The 14,962-nt window shown below is 52.2% G+C and overlaps 1 protein-coding gene across 1 annotated transcript in view; it reads right to left on the bottom strand.

The window, feature by feature from the left end:
- The window catches only part of PAX8 (paired box 8), a 54,482-nt gene that overhangs the window by 18,657 nt on the left and 20,863 nt on the right, over positions 1-14,962 (bottom strand). The window contains exons 4-8 of the mRNA XM_057743360.1: positions 6,825-7,014; positions 4,735-4,932; positions 3,134-3,222; positions 2,714-2,839; positions 2,290-2,465 (exon numbers count right to left, since the gene is read on the bottom strand). Coding sequence (XP_057599343.1) covers positions 2,290-2,465; positions 2,714-2,839; positions 3,134-3,222; positions 4,735-4,932; positions 6,825-7,014 — 779 coding nt within the window. The remainder of the gene's footprint in view (positions 1-2,289; positions 2,466-2,713; positions 2,840-3,133; positions 3,223-4,734; positions 4,933-6,824; positions 7,015-14,962) is intronic.

Below are 14,962 nucleotides of genomic sequence, written 5' to 3'. Positions count from 1 at the left end.
TGATGCACTTGTAAAATAGAGTAACGAGAGTTGTGCAGACTCCTAACTATGCCTGGTGGTCAAATAGCAGCCAGAAGTGAGGCCATGGGAAGCTTCTATTAAACGCTTTGCCCCTTGTTGATTTTACAGAAGAGATGGCCATGTCTTCGCCCCATCCTGGGGTCAGGTGTGAGGATCGGTGCTTCTCTCTTGGCCCCCGAGGCCAGAGGGCCTTCCTGTGCCCAGTGAGAGAACACAGAGTGTTCCTTTGGCAGCACTGACAGCGCCAAGGGCGGGAAAGGCAAGGAGCCCCGAGGACAGGCTGGGTTCTCCCTGCCCCTCACCACTGAGCAGGGTAATGAATGAGGGAGGAGATGATTAGCTGAGGGAGGGAATGATTCAGTGATGGGGCCTCCAGCTCCCATCTGTAGGGTGAGGGGTCGGAGTAGTTCCATGGTTTTCAAGCGCTCTTTTTCCAGTCTTCACATAAGAACTCACATAGGAGCACTGTATATAAAGCAGGTGAAGTGGACCATTCTGAATGACACCAGGGCCTGCAGGTCTGAGCTCCACAGCCGTTCGCTTCCCCAAGCCCCCTCCACCTTCCTGGCCCTGGGTCATCTCCACACAAATGGAAAGACTGGACTGGGTGGACCCTGCAGGCCCTCTGGCTCGAGACTCTCCATTACACGACTCCCCGTGTACATAGGCCAGCTTGGTGCTGGGTCTCGGGGAGCCTTGTCATCAAGCAGGGCCCCTTGGGGGCTCAGGAATGGAGCCAGGAAATGGCTCTGCGACCCAGCGGGTCTCAGCGGCAGGGTTTCTCTACTCTCCCAGGACACTGGGTTGTGCAGGCTCGGTATGGCACAGCGGGTTCCCGGCAGCCCCGTTCCCCCTGCCCTGCCCCCACCCGCCCTGGGGGGCCATGTGCTGACTTGAAGCTGAGCGCCCGGGGCCCTCTCCCCAGGTCTGCTGACGGCCAGCTTTCTCTGCACCCCTCCTGGTTGCCACAGCCCCGGCTGATAAAATCGCTGACGCAGTTTGCCTGCCCAGCTGCGTTGCTGGCACGGGCCCAGCAGCCCAGACGGTCACTGGCAATGGTTCAGCTGATTATTGGCGTGTCACCATTGTCCTACTCGGATCTGAAAGGTGTACGGGCTCGCCCGACTCCTGGATCAGATGACAGCGTGAGCAGAGAGGGGTGAGCAGCCAACGCCCTAGAGAAAATGCTCAGCTGGTTGACCTGATGGGCTGAGGGGGGAAGACATTGCAACTGCGGTGTCGATAGAAGACAACGAATGAGGAGGCCAGCAGGCCTGGATGTTCGGGCAGAGGCGCGGAGTCTTTGTTGGGCTCTGGGGGAGACCTCGGACACTTCTGCCAGCTTTTCATAGAAGTCAACCTGTGATAAACCATTTCGCCTGCCCTGAGCGCTGGAAATAAAATGTCCCTTGTAACCTGCAGTTGATTGTGTTGGATTTCTCAACGCATTCGCTCAGTCTACCTTTGTTGAGCATCTATTATAAGAGGGGCGCAATGTGAGGTCCTGGAGATAAAAAAGATGTCTTGAGATGCTACCCTGTCCTTCAGAAATCTGCTGTGTCTGTACATCTCTGTCCACTAGGCAATTACACCACCCCGTGAGTTCTGGGGGGCAGCCCGCTGGACACGCAGAAGCATGGGTGAAGGGGAGGTGAAGTGTGTCTGAGGGGCAGGGAAGGATTCATGGACCAGGTGATGCTTGAGTTGAGTCATAGTGGCCGAGCGGTATTTTTCCAGGCAGAGAAGTGGGAGGAAGAGAGGCATTCTGCGAGGGGGGCACTCCATGTGCCAGGGCAGAGAGGTGTGGACGAGAGTGGTATGATGGGGAGCGTGAGCAAGGCAGGCGCAGCGGTGGGCAGGCGTGAGTGGCCCGAGGCGGGGCTGGAGGTGCCGGTCGAGGTCACGCTGTAAAGACCGGAGCTGCGGCTTTGTTGCTGTGGGACCTGACCCTGCCGTCTAGGGAAGTTACTGTGGCAGGGGGATGGAAAGGCTGGTTGCCTTGCTCTAAGCTCAGAGGCTATGGGTGAGGGAAGGCAGAAGGGCTGGGAGGATGAGGAGGAAGATGCTAGCGTCTGGTGAAATAAAGCCCCTGACGGCCTTGGAGCTGCAGGAAGCACGTGCCCTGTGCCTATCAAGCAACTTCTAGTTGCTTCTAGAACTGTAGGCAGATGAGGGAGTTTTCAGAGCCCATGCCTTGCTCCGGCCCCCTCCTCCGCCCCCCCCGCCATGGGCTGTCTGCTCACCTCCCACGCCCGGCTGGCTCCTCACCTGCTCGCCTTTGGTGTGGCTGGGGGAGGCGTAGGCCTCCGGGTAGTGCTGCCGATCAAAGGGGCACTCGAGCGGCTCGAGGTGGTGCTGACTGAAGGCGTCCGTGCGAAGGTGTTTGCGGGGCCCGCTGCTGCTGCTCTGGGAGTCGATGCTCAGCCGGCAGCTGTCCTGGTCACCTGGCGGGCATCCCCAGGCAGGGAGAAAGCTTTCAGGGGCCTGTCGACCCATCCCCCAGGCCAGAGTTGGGGAGCAGACTCGCTTTGCTTGGGGGGAGGGAAAGGACCAGACTCCCGGACTTCTGGGCCACAGCAGCTTAGAGACACGCCACAAACTCCTGGGCCTGAGGGAGCTTCTGTCCCATCGGAGCCTGAGCAAACTGCCCTCCTGCACCCCCAGCCTGCCCTCTGGTCCCCCCAACACTCACTGTCATCCATTTTCCTCTTGCTGTCGCTGCCAGGCTGGGCGATCCCCAGAAGCCCATTGATGGAATACGTTGAACCCAGAGAATCCGACTGGGGAGACTCTGGGGGCGTCACGGCTGAGCTGGGGACTGCAGTGGGGGTGAGACAGAGGGTTAGGACGTGGGACTGACACCCCTCAGAGCCCCTGCTGCCACCCATGGAGGAGTCAGGGGCCCCGGATTCTTGCCTGAGATGTTTCCAACCCTAAATATTTCAGAGAATCTTCCCTGGCATCCCAGCAAGGCTTTGTCCCAATGGAAGGGCTCAGTCCACACACATGGGTGTGTCTGTGTGAAGGTGTTTGCATGCAACTCTGTGTATATGCAGATGGGTGTGTGTGCGCAAAAGGGGCTGAGTGTGCCTGCAGGACTCTCAGCACTCACTCAGCGTGTGTCCTGGGCTCAGGGACTTGGTAGCCACGCAGCTGTCCATGGGAAGGTTGAATGGTTGCTGCACTTTGGTCCGGATGATTCTATAAGGAAGAGAAGAAAGGCCCTTAGGAGAGGAGGAAACAGGGCTCCTGGCTGCCCCAGATCCATCCACATTTTTAAGATCCCACTTGGGGTGGGGAAAGAGGGGAGGGTTGGGGGGTAATGAATTGGGAGACTGGGGTACCAAATTGTACGCTCTAAATATATGCAGTTTATTGTATGTTAACTGTATCTCAATAAAAGTTCTAAAAAAAAAAAAATAGCACATTAAAAAAAAAAAAGATCCCACTTGGGTATCTAAACTCAGCCTGTCCACACTCAAACCCACAACTTTACTTGTCACGCCTGGTTCTTCCCACTGTTCTCATTTCATGATTTGTCCCCCTGGCCACTCAAGGCAGAAGTACAAGTGGGGCTCGGCATCTGCCCCCCTCCCTCCTCCATCGAGCCCGTCATCAGGTTCTGGGGGTTTGACCTTGTAAATCTCTCCAGCATCCATCCCTCTCTGCATCTCACTGCCACCACCAAACTCTCCCTCCAGGATCACTCGCTGGCCCAGCCCCATCTGCTCGTGACCCTTTCTAATCTTTGCTTTCTATTGCAGCCACACTGGACTTTCTGAAATGCAAGTCAGCCTTATGCTTAACATCCGCCAAGGTTCTCCCCATTGCTTATAGGTCAGAGGCACGGTTGCCAACCTCTGAAGGGCAGCCTTTGTTCACTTCTCCACCTCGGCCTACCTCACGCTCCCCTTCCCTCTACCTACTGGCTTTCTTTCAGCTTCTTGTATAAGATCCTATTAGCCACAGGGCCTTTGCACATGCTGTCTCAGAGCTCCTTTCATTCCCCCTTTCAGCTGGTTAACTCTTACTTGTTATTTCTTACTCCAGGCATCTTTTCAGAACCTCCATAAATGAAGTCACCCTATGCCAGCTCAATACCCTCATATTTCTCTCCTTAGCTGAACTTAGAGCTGCATTTTTACAGTTCTTTGCACGGGCACTTGACTAGGACTTGATTAGTGTCTGTTTTCCCACTGGACTGTACATGCCACATGGGCAAGGACTGGGCATCCCCGGGGCCTACACGTGAGTGAACGATGTGAGAATGAATGAGTGAGTGGGCGAGTGAGTGACTGATTGAGGTAGTGAGTGAATGACTGAATGACTAAACAATGAGTGGACACTTGAATGAGGGCCAGGTTAGGGGTCTTGTGCCTTGCTCAGGAAAGATCAATTCAAGAAGAAGATTCTTTTATTGAATGAAAGAGGATGTGGTGTGTGGAGAAGGAGACTGCAGTGAGTACAGCCCGGGGAGTGGGCCCAGGGCGGGGTGAGGTGGGGGTGGGGTGGGGGTAGGGGTGGGGGTGGGGTGGGGATGCCCCATGGCAGTGAGGAGGCTGGAGGGGTGGTACCTGCCCTGGGCCCGGGGCACTTCCGGCCTGACTCTTCACCTTGCAGTCCCTTCCCAGGCTCCGTTCCACTCAAGCCAGGTCTCCGTCAGGACTCCCCCAAAGCCCGGGCGCCACGGCCCCTCGCTGCGGTGTCCCTCACCTGTTGATGGAGCTGACACTGGGCACAGTGTCGTTGTCACAGACGCCCTCGGCCAGGAGCCGGTCTCGGATCTCCCAGGCAAACATGGTCGGGTTCTGCCGCTTGTAGTCCCCGATCTTCTCCACCACCTTGGGGGTGGCCACTTTGGGCTTCGAGCCCCCTATCACTCCAGGCCGGATGCTGCCAGTCTCGTAGTACCTACTCCAATAGAGAACCCCGCAGAAGTACCCAGTAAGCGGTGGGCTCTTCGGGCAGGAACTTAGCCAGAGACTCTCTTTCCCCTCTGAGGCTTCTGGGGAGGGGCCTGGGGGTGAATCGTGCCCCCAGGGCTGGCCTCCAGCACCATGTTCCCAACACTGCCCGTTTCCCTTGCATGGGTAGGTTTATGCTGCTGCCAAACCAGAACTCTCCTCAAAAGACCTCACCCTGGGACACCTGGCTTCTCTCTTTCCCGTTGTCCCTCTGGCCAGTCTCCTGCTTCTGAGCACCGACAGAAGCCACCTTTCGGGGCACAAAACATCTCCCATCTAAGAAAGGGCACTTCGACGAATGTGCTCTGTGTGTACACACAGGTTCACAGTGGCGGTTTGCTCCGTCCAGCTTTTCTTGGCCGAAGCATGACTTACTGTTCTCCTCGGACATCCTGGTGTTACCCGTCCCTCCCCAGGAAGCTGGCTGGGGTCATTGGGCCCTCTGCCCTGTCTTGTTGGTTTCACCTTTGTTCTCCATAAAACCCCTCCACCCCCCACCCCACCTCACAGTTCTGGCCACTGGTTTTCCACCAGGTTACACGGTTCAGGTTGAAGCTGCTCCTCATGGACTCTGGAACCCAAGCCTGGCCTGGAACCTTGGAGCCTGGTCCAGCTCCCTAAGCTGAGGCTATTCTCCCAGAATTTCCACTCTCCCTCCCCCACATTCCCCCAAGCAGCTGCTTTGGAAGATCAATGACCTAAGTCAGGATAGCCTGCCTCCCCTCCTTGGAGAAAGTCTGGTCTCTTCTGCCGTGAAATAAAATCTGGCTCTTTAAAACTCCCTTTGCATGTCACCACCCTCCAATGCTCAGCGCCTGCTTGGGATACTGCAGCCCATCCCAGGAACCCCTCTCCTGACTCCAGCCGGGGACCACGCTTTTCCCTGATAACTTCGGCCAGGAAAGTTCAATTATAGACCAGGCCTTGGTCTTTTTGAACCAGAACGCCTCCTGAATCCATTTACAGGTTGAGTAAGGGAGACAGGTACACTGAGACACAAAGCTCTGAATCCCCTCCTGCGCTGTGGGCACTTCCACCGGAAGTGGCCCTCCAGACTAGACCACACAGCTGCATCAGCTCAGAGCTTTGCTGTTCCTGGTCCCTCCTGAACCTTTAGGCTGCATAAAATTAGCATCACTCAAGGAGGGCTTAACACTCTACCAAAACTTGGGCTCCTTCCCCTAAAGTTCTGCCTTAATTGGTATGGTCTGGGGCCTAGACATCAATTTCTTTCTCAAATTAAGATTCCCCAGGTGACTCCACCGTGCAGCCAGGGCTGTGAACCACTGCTCTGGGTTTAGTGTTGGTGTCACCTGGTCATCTCATAAAAATCACAGCATCTGGGGCTGACTCCCAGAGAGGCTGCTGCTGTAGGCTTGGCCTGGGGCTTCAGGATCTGCATGTTGTCAAGCAACCCCGGTGCATCTGTTGCAGGTCCTCTGGGAGTTATGGTTTGAGAAACACAAACTCAGATGTCCCTCATGCTGGACTTAGACCTCGGGTATCAAATCTAATTGCGTGTCTCCTCCCTAATGGCTCCCTTGCCCTTGGTCTCAGTGTGGGGAGGGCCTTTAGGGAAGATTCTTCTGCTTTAGGGACAAAGAAGCCTATAGAAAATGGGACATGGGGCAAAGGAGACCAAGGGGGAGGGAGAAATGAAATGGAAGAGAAATGGACAGAGGAGGAAGGAAGGGCAGGAAACCACACAAGAGCAGCAGATGGGGGGAGGCCCAGAAGCACCACCACATCCTGTTCAGGTCCTGGGACCCAAGCTGGACACCGGGAGCAGACCCGAGTCCCCTGGGAGGGAGGGTGGTGAGGGGTGAATTTCATGCTTACCTGCCAAGGATCTTGCTGACACAGCCATGGCTGACTCGGAGCTGGCGGGAGATGTCGCAGGGCCTCACGCCCTGGTGGGCCAGGTCCACAATGCGCTGACGCACGACTTCAGGCAGGGGTCTGCCGTTCACAAAGGCCCCTCCCAGCTGGTTCAGCCCTCCATGGCCTGAAAGAATAGTCCGGGGGACAGCTGTCAGGGCCACCAGGAAGAGAATCAGCCCGCATGTAGGAGTGGATGTTGAGAGCCCTTGAACTTGAACTCCCACTATTGGTCACATCCTCTGGTTCTCCCACTGCACCCTCTCCTGCTTCCCACCTCTGAGGAGGGCTAGCTCGGGTTGGGGGGGTGGGGGGGTTCATGACGCCACAGAGGGGCACATCCCGCTCTGGGGACCTTTTGCATTTGCTCAATCTCCTCTAGGGCCCTCAGCACCCCACTCCAACAACCCTACCACCTCCCTTCCTCCCTCTGGAAAATATCTAAAGCGTTGAGGATTCAGGGTCTTCCTTCTCTGATGCTGAGCTCTGTGACCTTGGGAAAAATCCCGTCTCCTCTCTGCATCCCTGTTCCACATCTTTAAAATAAGGGCAAAGGATCAAATCAGTGGTATTTAAGTTTCTCATTCTCATTCTTCTTTTGAACCATAGAGCCAGAGTTTTAAGCACAATCACGTTGAGAAACACAGACACAAAAGAATAAAAGCAGAGCGTCTCTGGTTGAGCAGGGACAGAGTGGGCCCTGTCCTTGGGCTCCTGGCCTGAATGGCCTGAGCACTCTTAGGAGCACAGAAAGGCAGGCAGAGACTCACTGGCCCAAATTCCAGGGGTTCCAGGAACACATGGACATGTTGGGCTGTGGGCAGTGGTGCAGAACATGGACACGCCGTGATGTACGCCTCTCCCCTTAGCTGCCTTCCTGACTCTACCCTCTGGCCCCAGCCTCTATTTCATTCCACGCCCATCCACCTATTCAACACATACTGCCTACTACGTGCTAGGTGCTGTCACAGGTGCTGCGGATGCTGAGGTGAATAAGGCAGATGTGATCTCTGCTCTCGCCTCATGGGGTTCAGGTGAGGATCTAGACCAGCCAATGACCGTACCACATGGCCACTGCTGGGACCGGGGACATGCACGGGGTTATGGGAACATGATCTGGTGATCTGGCTGGGATGGCAGAGCCCCAGGGGTGGGAGTCAGGGGGAGCGGGAAGGCGAGGAGGAGGAGCCAATGCCAAGCCTTCTGTGTCAGCCGATAAGGACTATTTACAGCCGAGGGTGGGATGCTGGGCACACCGTTCCCATTATGGCCCACTGACTTAGCACATTCAGAACTGCCTTGCAATGTCTCCTCAGGGGCCCAAGCTGTCTTCAGTAGAGCAGTCAATATCTGTTTTTTGAAAAAAGAGTCTATTAGTGCCTCTGGCCTGGGCACTAAGTCAGGAGGAAAAGCCCGCTGGCCAAACACTCAGCGGGAGGGACACAATGATCCATCTCCCTGGGGAGATGATTGGGTGACCTTGGGCACCGCTTCCCCCTGTTCTGTTCTAGGCAACTCATCCACCAGGGCTGGGAAGACATCCCAGATGGTCAGCGGAGGGGTTTACATCCACTCTTGAGCCCACTCGGCTTTCCCTGGAAAATGGCTCAGCCCTTTGACCCTCACTCCAGCCATGCTGCTTTTCGGCTCTTTTGGGTCCAGACACTGAACACAAGGGGGAGCCAGACAGCCACCCAAACAGACAAGACCTCGAACCTCCCAGCTCCGTCCTCATCTTCCAGAACGTACGCTCCCATGTCATCCACCGAGCTTAGGTGTTCCTGTTAGGCCCTCTCTGTCGAGAAGCAAGGGCTCCTACAGGTGGAGTTCTTCACCCCTGGAAAGGTAGCAGGTTTAAAAAACCAAACGCCATTTTTTGGTGTCATGAACGGGGAATTGTGCCTTAAAAGCAAATCTACCCAGTTTCTCCACTGAAGCGGTGCAGTCCATCGTCCTAAATCATTCTAAAGAGCTGATCAGGATCCTTAGAAACCCAGACTCTCAGGAACCCTCCTGAAAGGTTATTGATTAGCCAGCATCGATGTGAAGGAAAAGATGTAGTCGTATCTCTGGCTCCTAAACTGTGAAGTCTCTCGTGCTTTATTTTATTTTACTGGCTTCTGAGTTCTTTGTGTTACTGGTCAAAGGGCGTTGGGCCAGATTCCTACATTGACTCTGCCAGTTTTAATTTTCTTTCACCAGTTTCTTTTGTTCTTAAAGTCACGGGAGGGAGGGGATATGGGGATATATGTATAAATACAGCTGATTCACTTTGGTGTCCCTCAAAAACTGGTACAAGAGTGTAAAGCAAATATATTCCAATAAAGAGCTTAAAAAAAAGTTGCTTAAATTCTTTTAAAAGATTCTTTAAATCTCCTCTTGAGGAGTAATTTCTCTTTTTCTTCCCAAGGCTTACTATTATTATCATTAATTTGTTTATCCCTCCATTTTTTAAAAAATCATATAGTCATTTTTTTTACAGTAGGTCCTTGTTGAGCATGTGTACATGTCAATCCCAAACTCCCAGTTTATCCTTTTCCCTATCCTTCCCCCTACCAGTAAAAATAAATTCATAAATTCATTCTCTAAGTCTGTGAGTCTATTTCTGTTTTGTAAATAGGTTCATTTGTATCATTTTTTTAGATTCCACATATAAGTGATATCACATATTTGTTTTTCTCACCATATATTTTTTAATACAATTTTTTTAAAGGTTACACTCCATTTACTGCCTGTTTTCAGTTTATCGTTTGAGTAAGTTGGGGTTTTTTTCAATCAGAGTATTTCCATCCACTGAATGGGAGCTAAATAAAACTTCTTGCAGTGTCTGCTGCTGACCTAGGGCAATGGCAGGTAAAGGAAATTTCAGAGAATAACTGACTACATGTACACCTCCCACTATAGCTCCATCTTCTTAGAATAATAATTCTTATTGTATTACAGTTTTCATTGCTTTTGATCTCAACACATATATACCGAGTACCTACCATGAATCAAAGCACCAAGGACATCACCTTAAACAAGGCAAGAAACCTGGCTCTTGAGGACCTCACAGTCTTTGGAGGGATGAGATCAGATAAACTGGGAATCACCACGTTAAGGGAGAAATTTCTTGAAAGAGGGAAGTCAGATGCTAGGGGAGCCCATAAGTGGTCGGACAGAAGTTGCAGGGTGGAATGACTATGAGGTAACTGGGTGAAGAAGCTTCCACAGGAAGAAAATCCACACACAAGGCTATGGTGCTCTCAAGAAACGGAAAGACATTTACTGTGGCTGTCAGAGAGGCAGAGTGGAGGGTTTGGAAAGAGCCTGCTGGCTGCAGATGGAGATGGGGCCTATGGTTTGAGGTTTGGAGCTGAGTCCCCGTCATGGAAGGGCTTTTGTCCCTCCTGTGTCCGGTGTGGGGGAGTGGACGCCTTTGGTCAAGTCACCACCAAACGCCTAGAGGTGGGTGCATCCTTCCTTCCTGCTCCAGGGAGGGCCTGGCCGCCCACCGTGCTGACCACCTATCTGTGCGGCGGTGGATGGGGTGGGCTCTGAGGCCAGAAGCCAGGGATGAGTGGGAGGAGGGAGGAGGTGTGACCCAGGAAGAGGTTTGATGCTCCCTGAACAAAGGCCCTTTGTATGCTCTGGAGGGTCATGGGGGTGGAGGAGGAAGCCCAGACGGCCTGGCCGGACACAAGTGGGTTCTGAGTGTGAAGTCCGCAGACAAGGGCATGCCAACTTGCCTGGGAGCAGAGAGCACTGAGCCCACAGAGAGGGGATTGAGTCTGCAAAGCTCTGGCTGAAGTCTGCTGTTCAGAAACGTATACTTTGGAAAAGTGACCATTTGGGGTGGTCTTAGGCCTTTCTTTGGTGATTCTTCACTACTTACAGGGCTCTGAGGAGTAGGGATGGTAGGAGGACAAGAGAGAGGTCATTGCCCCAAACTCTTGTTACATGCATGGATACTCAGACCCTAGAAATGTAGAATAATTTCCCTGTGTCCCACATAATCCTTTTTTTAATCTAAATTTTATTTTATTTTTCTTGGTCGTGCCACATACGTGGCAAGTGGGATCTTAGTTCTCCTAACAGGGATTGAACTGACGCCCCCTGTGGTAGAAGTGCAGAGTCTTAACCACTGGACCTTCAGGGAAGTCCCTCTGCCCCATAATCCTTTGCCCAAGTCTCGGTCACAGCACTGGTTGCACCGAACAGTACCTTGATCTGTTTAGATTCCTTTATGAATTCTCAAGGGCAGGGGCCCCATCTCTCTCTATCTGGCACTTGTCACAAAAGTTTAATTAAAGTTTCAGTAAATACACATGGCAGAAAAATGCTTCACAAATGTGAGGGGCTATTGGACTCCCCATCGCAGGACCCTCAGATCCCGTCTTTGGATATTTTCCCCTTTTACCTTCTGTCTGAGTCCTCACATCACTGCCCAGTCCGAAAGTGACAATGATTTAATGTGTTGTGCTGTGAAATTTTCCACTTAGCTACCTGGAGATTTTTGTTTCAGCCCTGAAGCATGTCAAGGTGAGCATCAGAGCTTTGGCATAACTACAGTGGAGAGTGCAGTGGCTGCTTTGGGATGTCCTGTAAATCTCACCCTGCCTACTCGCCCTCCACCAAGGAATGGCTGTGCCAGTGCTACCCAGCCTCTGATAATCTCAGCCCATGGTGTTTTCTCCCCAACACGCTCACCTGCCGGCTTATGATTTGTTGTAACCTCGCAGCTGCTCCCCTAGGCTCAGTGCCTTTCTGGAATAGAGGCCAGGGCCTCTGCCTCAAATCACTCCTAAAGAAAATGCTCCAGGACCCTGGAAACCCAGTGTTCCAACCTCTTGTCCCACCTTCCACCCCAAGTCCACATGGCAGGTCCCTCCAGCATCTATGAGGTGATGGGTTACCTGGACACATTAGGCCCTTGGACTGGGACAGAGGGGCTGGCACGCTGAGAAGCAGCTTTTGTGCATCTGGCTTTACCCCCGACTTGCTGCGTGACCTTGGTCTCTCTGCCTTGCACTTCTCCTCCCAAGAGTAACCAGAGAAGAGGGACAGTCAGTCGGTAAAGCTGTTGCTTGTGCTTCTCGTCCCTTTCTCATTGATTGCTCATCCTTCCAGCTGTTCTGGAACCCTACTCCACACACCATCCTCCCATGCCTTTTATATTAGTTACTTTTCCCTTCTTATCAGGTCCATCCCCTGGACCTACAAACACAGTTAAATCTATCTATGCTGCCTCCCCAGACCCTGCTTACAAAACAAAAGGAAACCTCCCCTTGACTATGAAACTTTTTCTTCCTATTGTTTTCAACCAAATTTCTCAATAAATAGTCATATTTGGCTGTTCCTATTTCCTTCCTTTCCTCCCTTGCTGTTCAGGGGTCACCTCACGACATGCCTCATGCTTAGCAGGTGCTCAGATGCTAGAAACTAGGTGGATGGCAGGGGGTGGGGGGTGCTAAGTTCTCCCTCTTAAAGAGGCTTCCATGACAAAGCTTGGTCCTTGGTCCTGGTTCCTGGTGTTTCTTTTTAATGCAGTTCTCTTCTCTCATTTGTTCTGTGATGTCTATTTTTTTTCCAGGCTTCTCTCACATCCCAGTGCTGAGCTCACTCTACACCATCATCCTTGGTAATCCCACTCACTCTTATGGTTTTAGCTACCACCCCTGTAGTGATGGCATTGTGGGCATCCAGGTATCTCCAGCCCAGATCTTTCCCATTTTTATATTCAACTTCCTATTGGAAATCTCTGGGTGATGGAGGCAACTCCTCTAGGATTGTCTTGGTTGGTCACAACACCAGCTGCCATGCAAACATACAACCTGCCCTTCAGCTTCATCGCATTTCACCTTCCACCACACTCTCCACGTTGCACATTGCACACTCTCCTCATTGTGCATGACCTTGGAGCTATCAGTGTATCCTCCTACCTTGGGGCCTTTGCACATGCTGTTCCCTCTGCATGGCTTCTTTCTCTCTGAAACCCTAACATCTAGTATAATGCTTGATGCACAGTTGGTACCCACTAAAGGCTGGTTGAGTTAATTACTGGAAGGGAGGAAAGAAGGAAGGAGGGAAGGGAGGGAAGGAGGCAGGGAGAAAAGAAAGCAGGTCCAAAGCAAGCTGAATGAAGCCCACATATTCTTTGCCCTCAGCAGAATTCTGTCTCTTTCGAAGACATATACTCTTAGGGTTGTTTAAAAAAGGAGTCCAGACATCATGGCATAGGAAAAGAAAGGTTTACCTCCTTCTGCAGGAGCCATGGGATGAAAGCAGGGGCCTTCCTGTTGGCTTTTACATCAAACCTTCAAGGTCAACATTAAATGTGTGACACTTGTCAGGCTCACACCTTTGCAGGGAGCATTACAGCCCATGCACTGCCTTGTAGGTCTGGCCGGAGCACTCTGCGAGGTGAGTGCTACTGTCACCTGTTTATACTGATGAGAAGACTGTCACCAACTTGAGTCTTTGGGTTCCAAGTTGGGAAACATTTCCTTCTAACCCTGGCCATAGATGGAGAATGATGAGGAATTTATAGCTCCGGTGGGGAGATTTCAGCGTGCACAGAGGGAAAGTATCATGAGAGACAGCTCCAGCTAGGGAGGACACGATTTAGTAGCAAAAGCTATCCCTCCTGGGAACTCAGACATCCCAAATTCAGAGACCCATTAGACAAGTTTCTGACTCAGGGCTGTGGGGCGATGCTACCCCTTGATGTCTGCCAGGGTCCTGTCAGTAAAAAAGGAACTGATGCCCCAGATCTCACTGACAAGGAGCTCAGCACTGTGTTCTGGGTTCAAGGCCAGGGACACAACCAACCAGTCTTGGAATCCAGTTTCTTCAGACCTCCTCTGGCATTTAAGTAGAGCATCAGTCAGGGGTCGGTCAGAAAACACAAACCTGTTTCTAGGTATTTCAACAGAGGGGCTTTAATAGAGGGACTTGCTTATCTAGGCATTGGAGGCTATAAGAGTGCAGAGGAGCACTGGGGTAACCCTGAGACAGTAACTGCTGAAGAAGCCACTGTTCCTAGGACCTGGGAAGAAAGGGAAGAGGCTGGAGTTATCAGAACATTGATGCTTAGAGGAGGGGCCCAGGGAGCTGGGGCTTGGACCTCTGAGTTGATGGCACCTCCTGGCTGGTACTAGTACATCTGAGGGGCACAGGAGGCTGGTTCCAAGAGAGCTGGTCTCTGGATCACCTGCTGCTGAGGCAACACTGACAAGAACCACATGCAACAAGAGAAAGGCCCTGTGCCACCCTCCAGCCTTCTACCCCTGCCATGTGGCCCATTTGTCAATCCCTCATAGAAGCCCAAATGGATAAGCAGCCTGCAAATCTGTCCTCTTGTCCTGATGAGTGGGCAAGGTTCATTTATTCATTTATTTTCATCCACTGAAGCTGTATAGGATAGAGGTTAGAAGAGCAGACTCAGGAGATAGACTGCCTACATTTGAACCCTTGTTCCACCTCTGACTTTGGCATGAACTTCATTTCTCTCTGCCTCTCTTGCTAGGTATGTTGTGTGATCTACATAACATGATGCACATATAGCACTTGGACAAACATTCTCCATCAGCACTTGACCATGCTCCCATGCCAGGCATGGCTCCAGGCTCCAGGGATACACAGAGATCAAGACAGGTGGGTCTTCACCCTCTTGGAGGTTATAGCTCTATGGGAATGGTTTCAATCTAATGAACTTATTTTCTTAGCAAGTGACAAAGCTCTCCCACCCCATCTACCCCATCTTCCTGTCTGGATCATTTTCTGCTCTTGCTCTTCCAAAATCCTTAGTGATGAGAAAAGGGCAAGGTTCTGGAATGCCCTGAGTGTCAGGAAGTAATCCCAGCTCCTCATTCCCCTCCTGGGCTCCTTGTTAGGTGGCTATTCACTGATTCCTGGGCTTGTTCTTGTTGATTTGTTCTCCTGGTCTGTTGGCCACTGCCCCTCTTGTGAGGCCTCCATGCACATTAATTCAGCTCAAGAGACCCCCAGGTTGTGAGGCCATGAGGACTAGCTCCCAGCCTCCTACACTCTGAAGTTCTGACAGATCTGAGTGTCCCCCAGAGCTCTTGGAATAATAGGTAGTTTGGCTTCCTTGGATG

This window comes from Hippopotamus amphibius, chromosome 7 (genome assembly GCF_030028045.1).
Source record: "Hippopotamus amphibius kiboko isolate mHipAmp2 chromosome 7, mHipAmp2.hap2, whole genome shotgun sequence".
Taxonomy (NCBI): Eukaryota; Metazoa; Chordata; class Mammalia; order Artiodactyla; family Hippopotamidae; genus Hippopotamus; species Hippopotamus amphibius.
The sequence above is the reverse complement of the archived record's forward strand: the minus strand, read 5'-3'. Positions and strand labels throughout refer to the sequence as shown.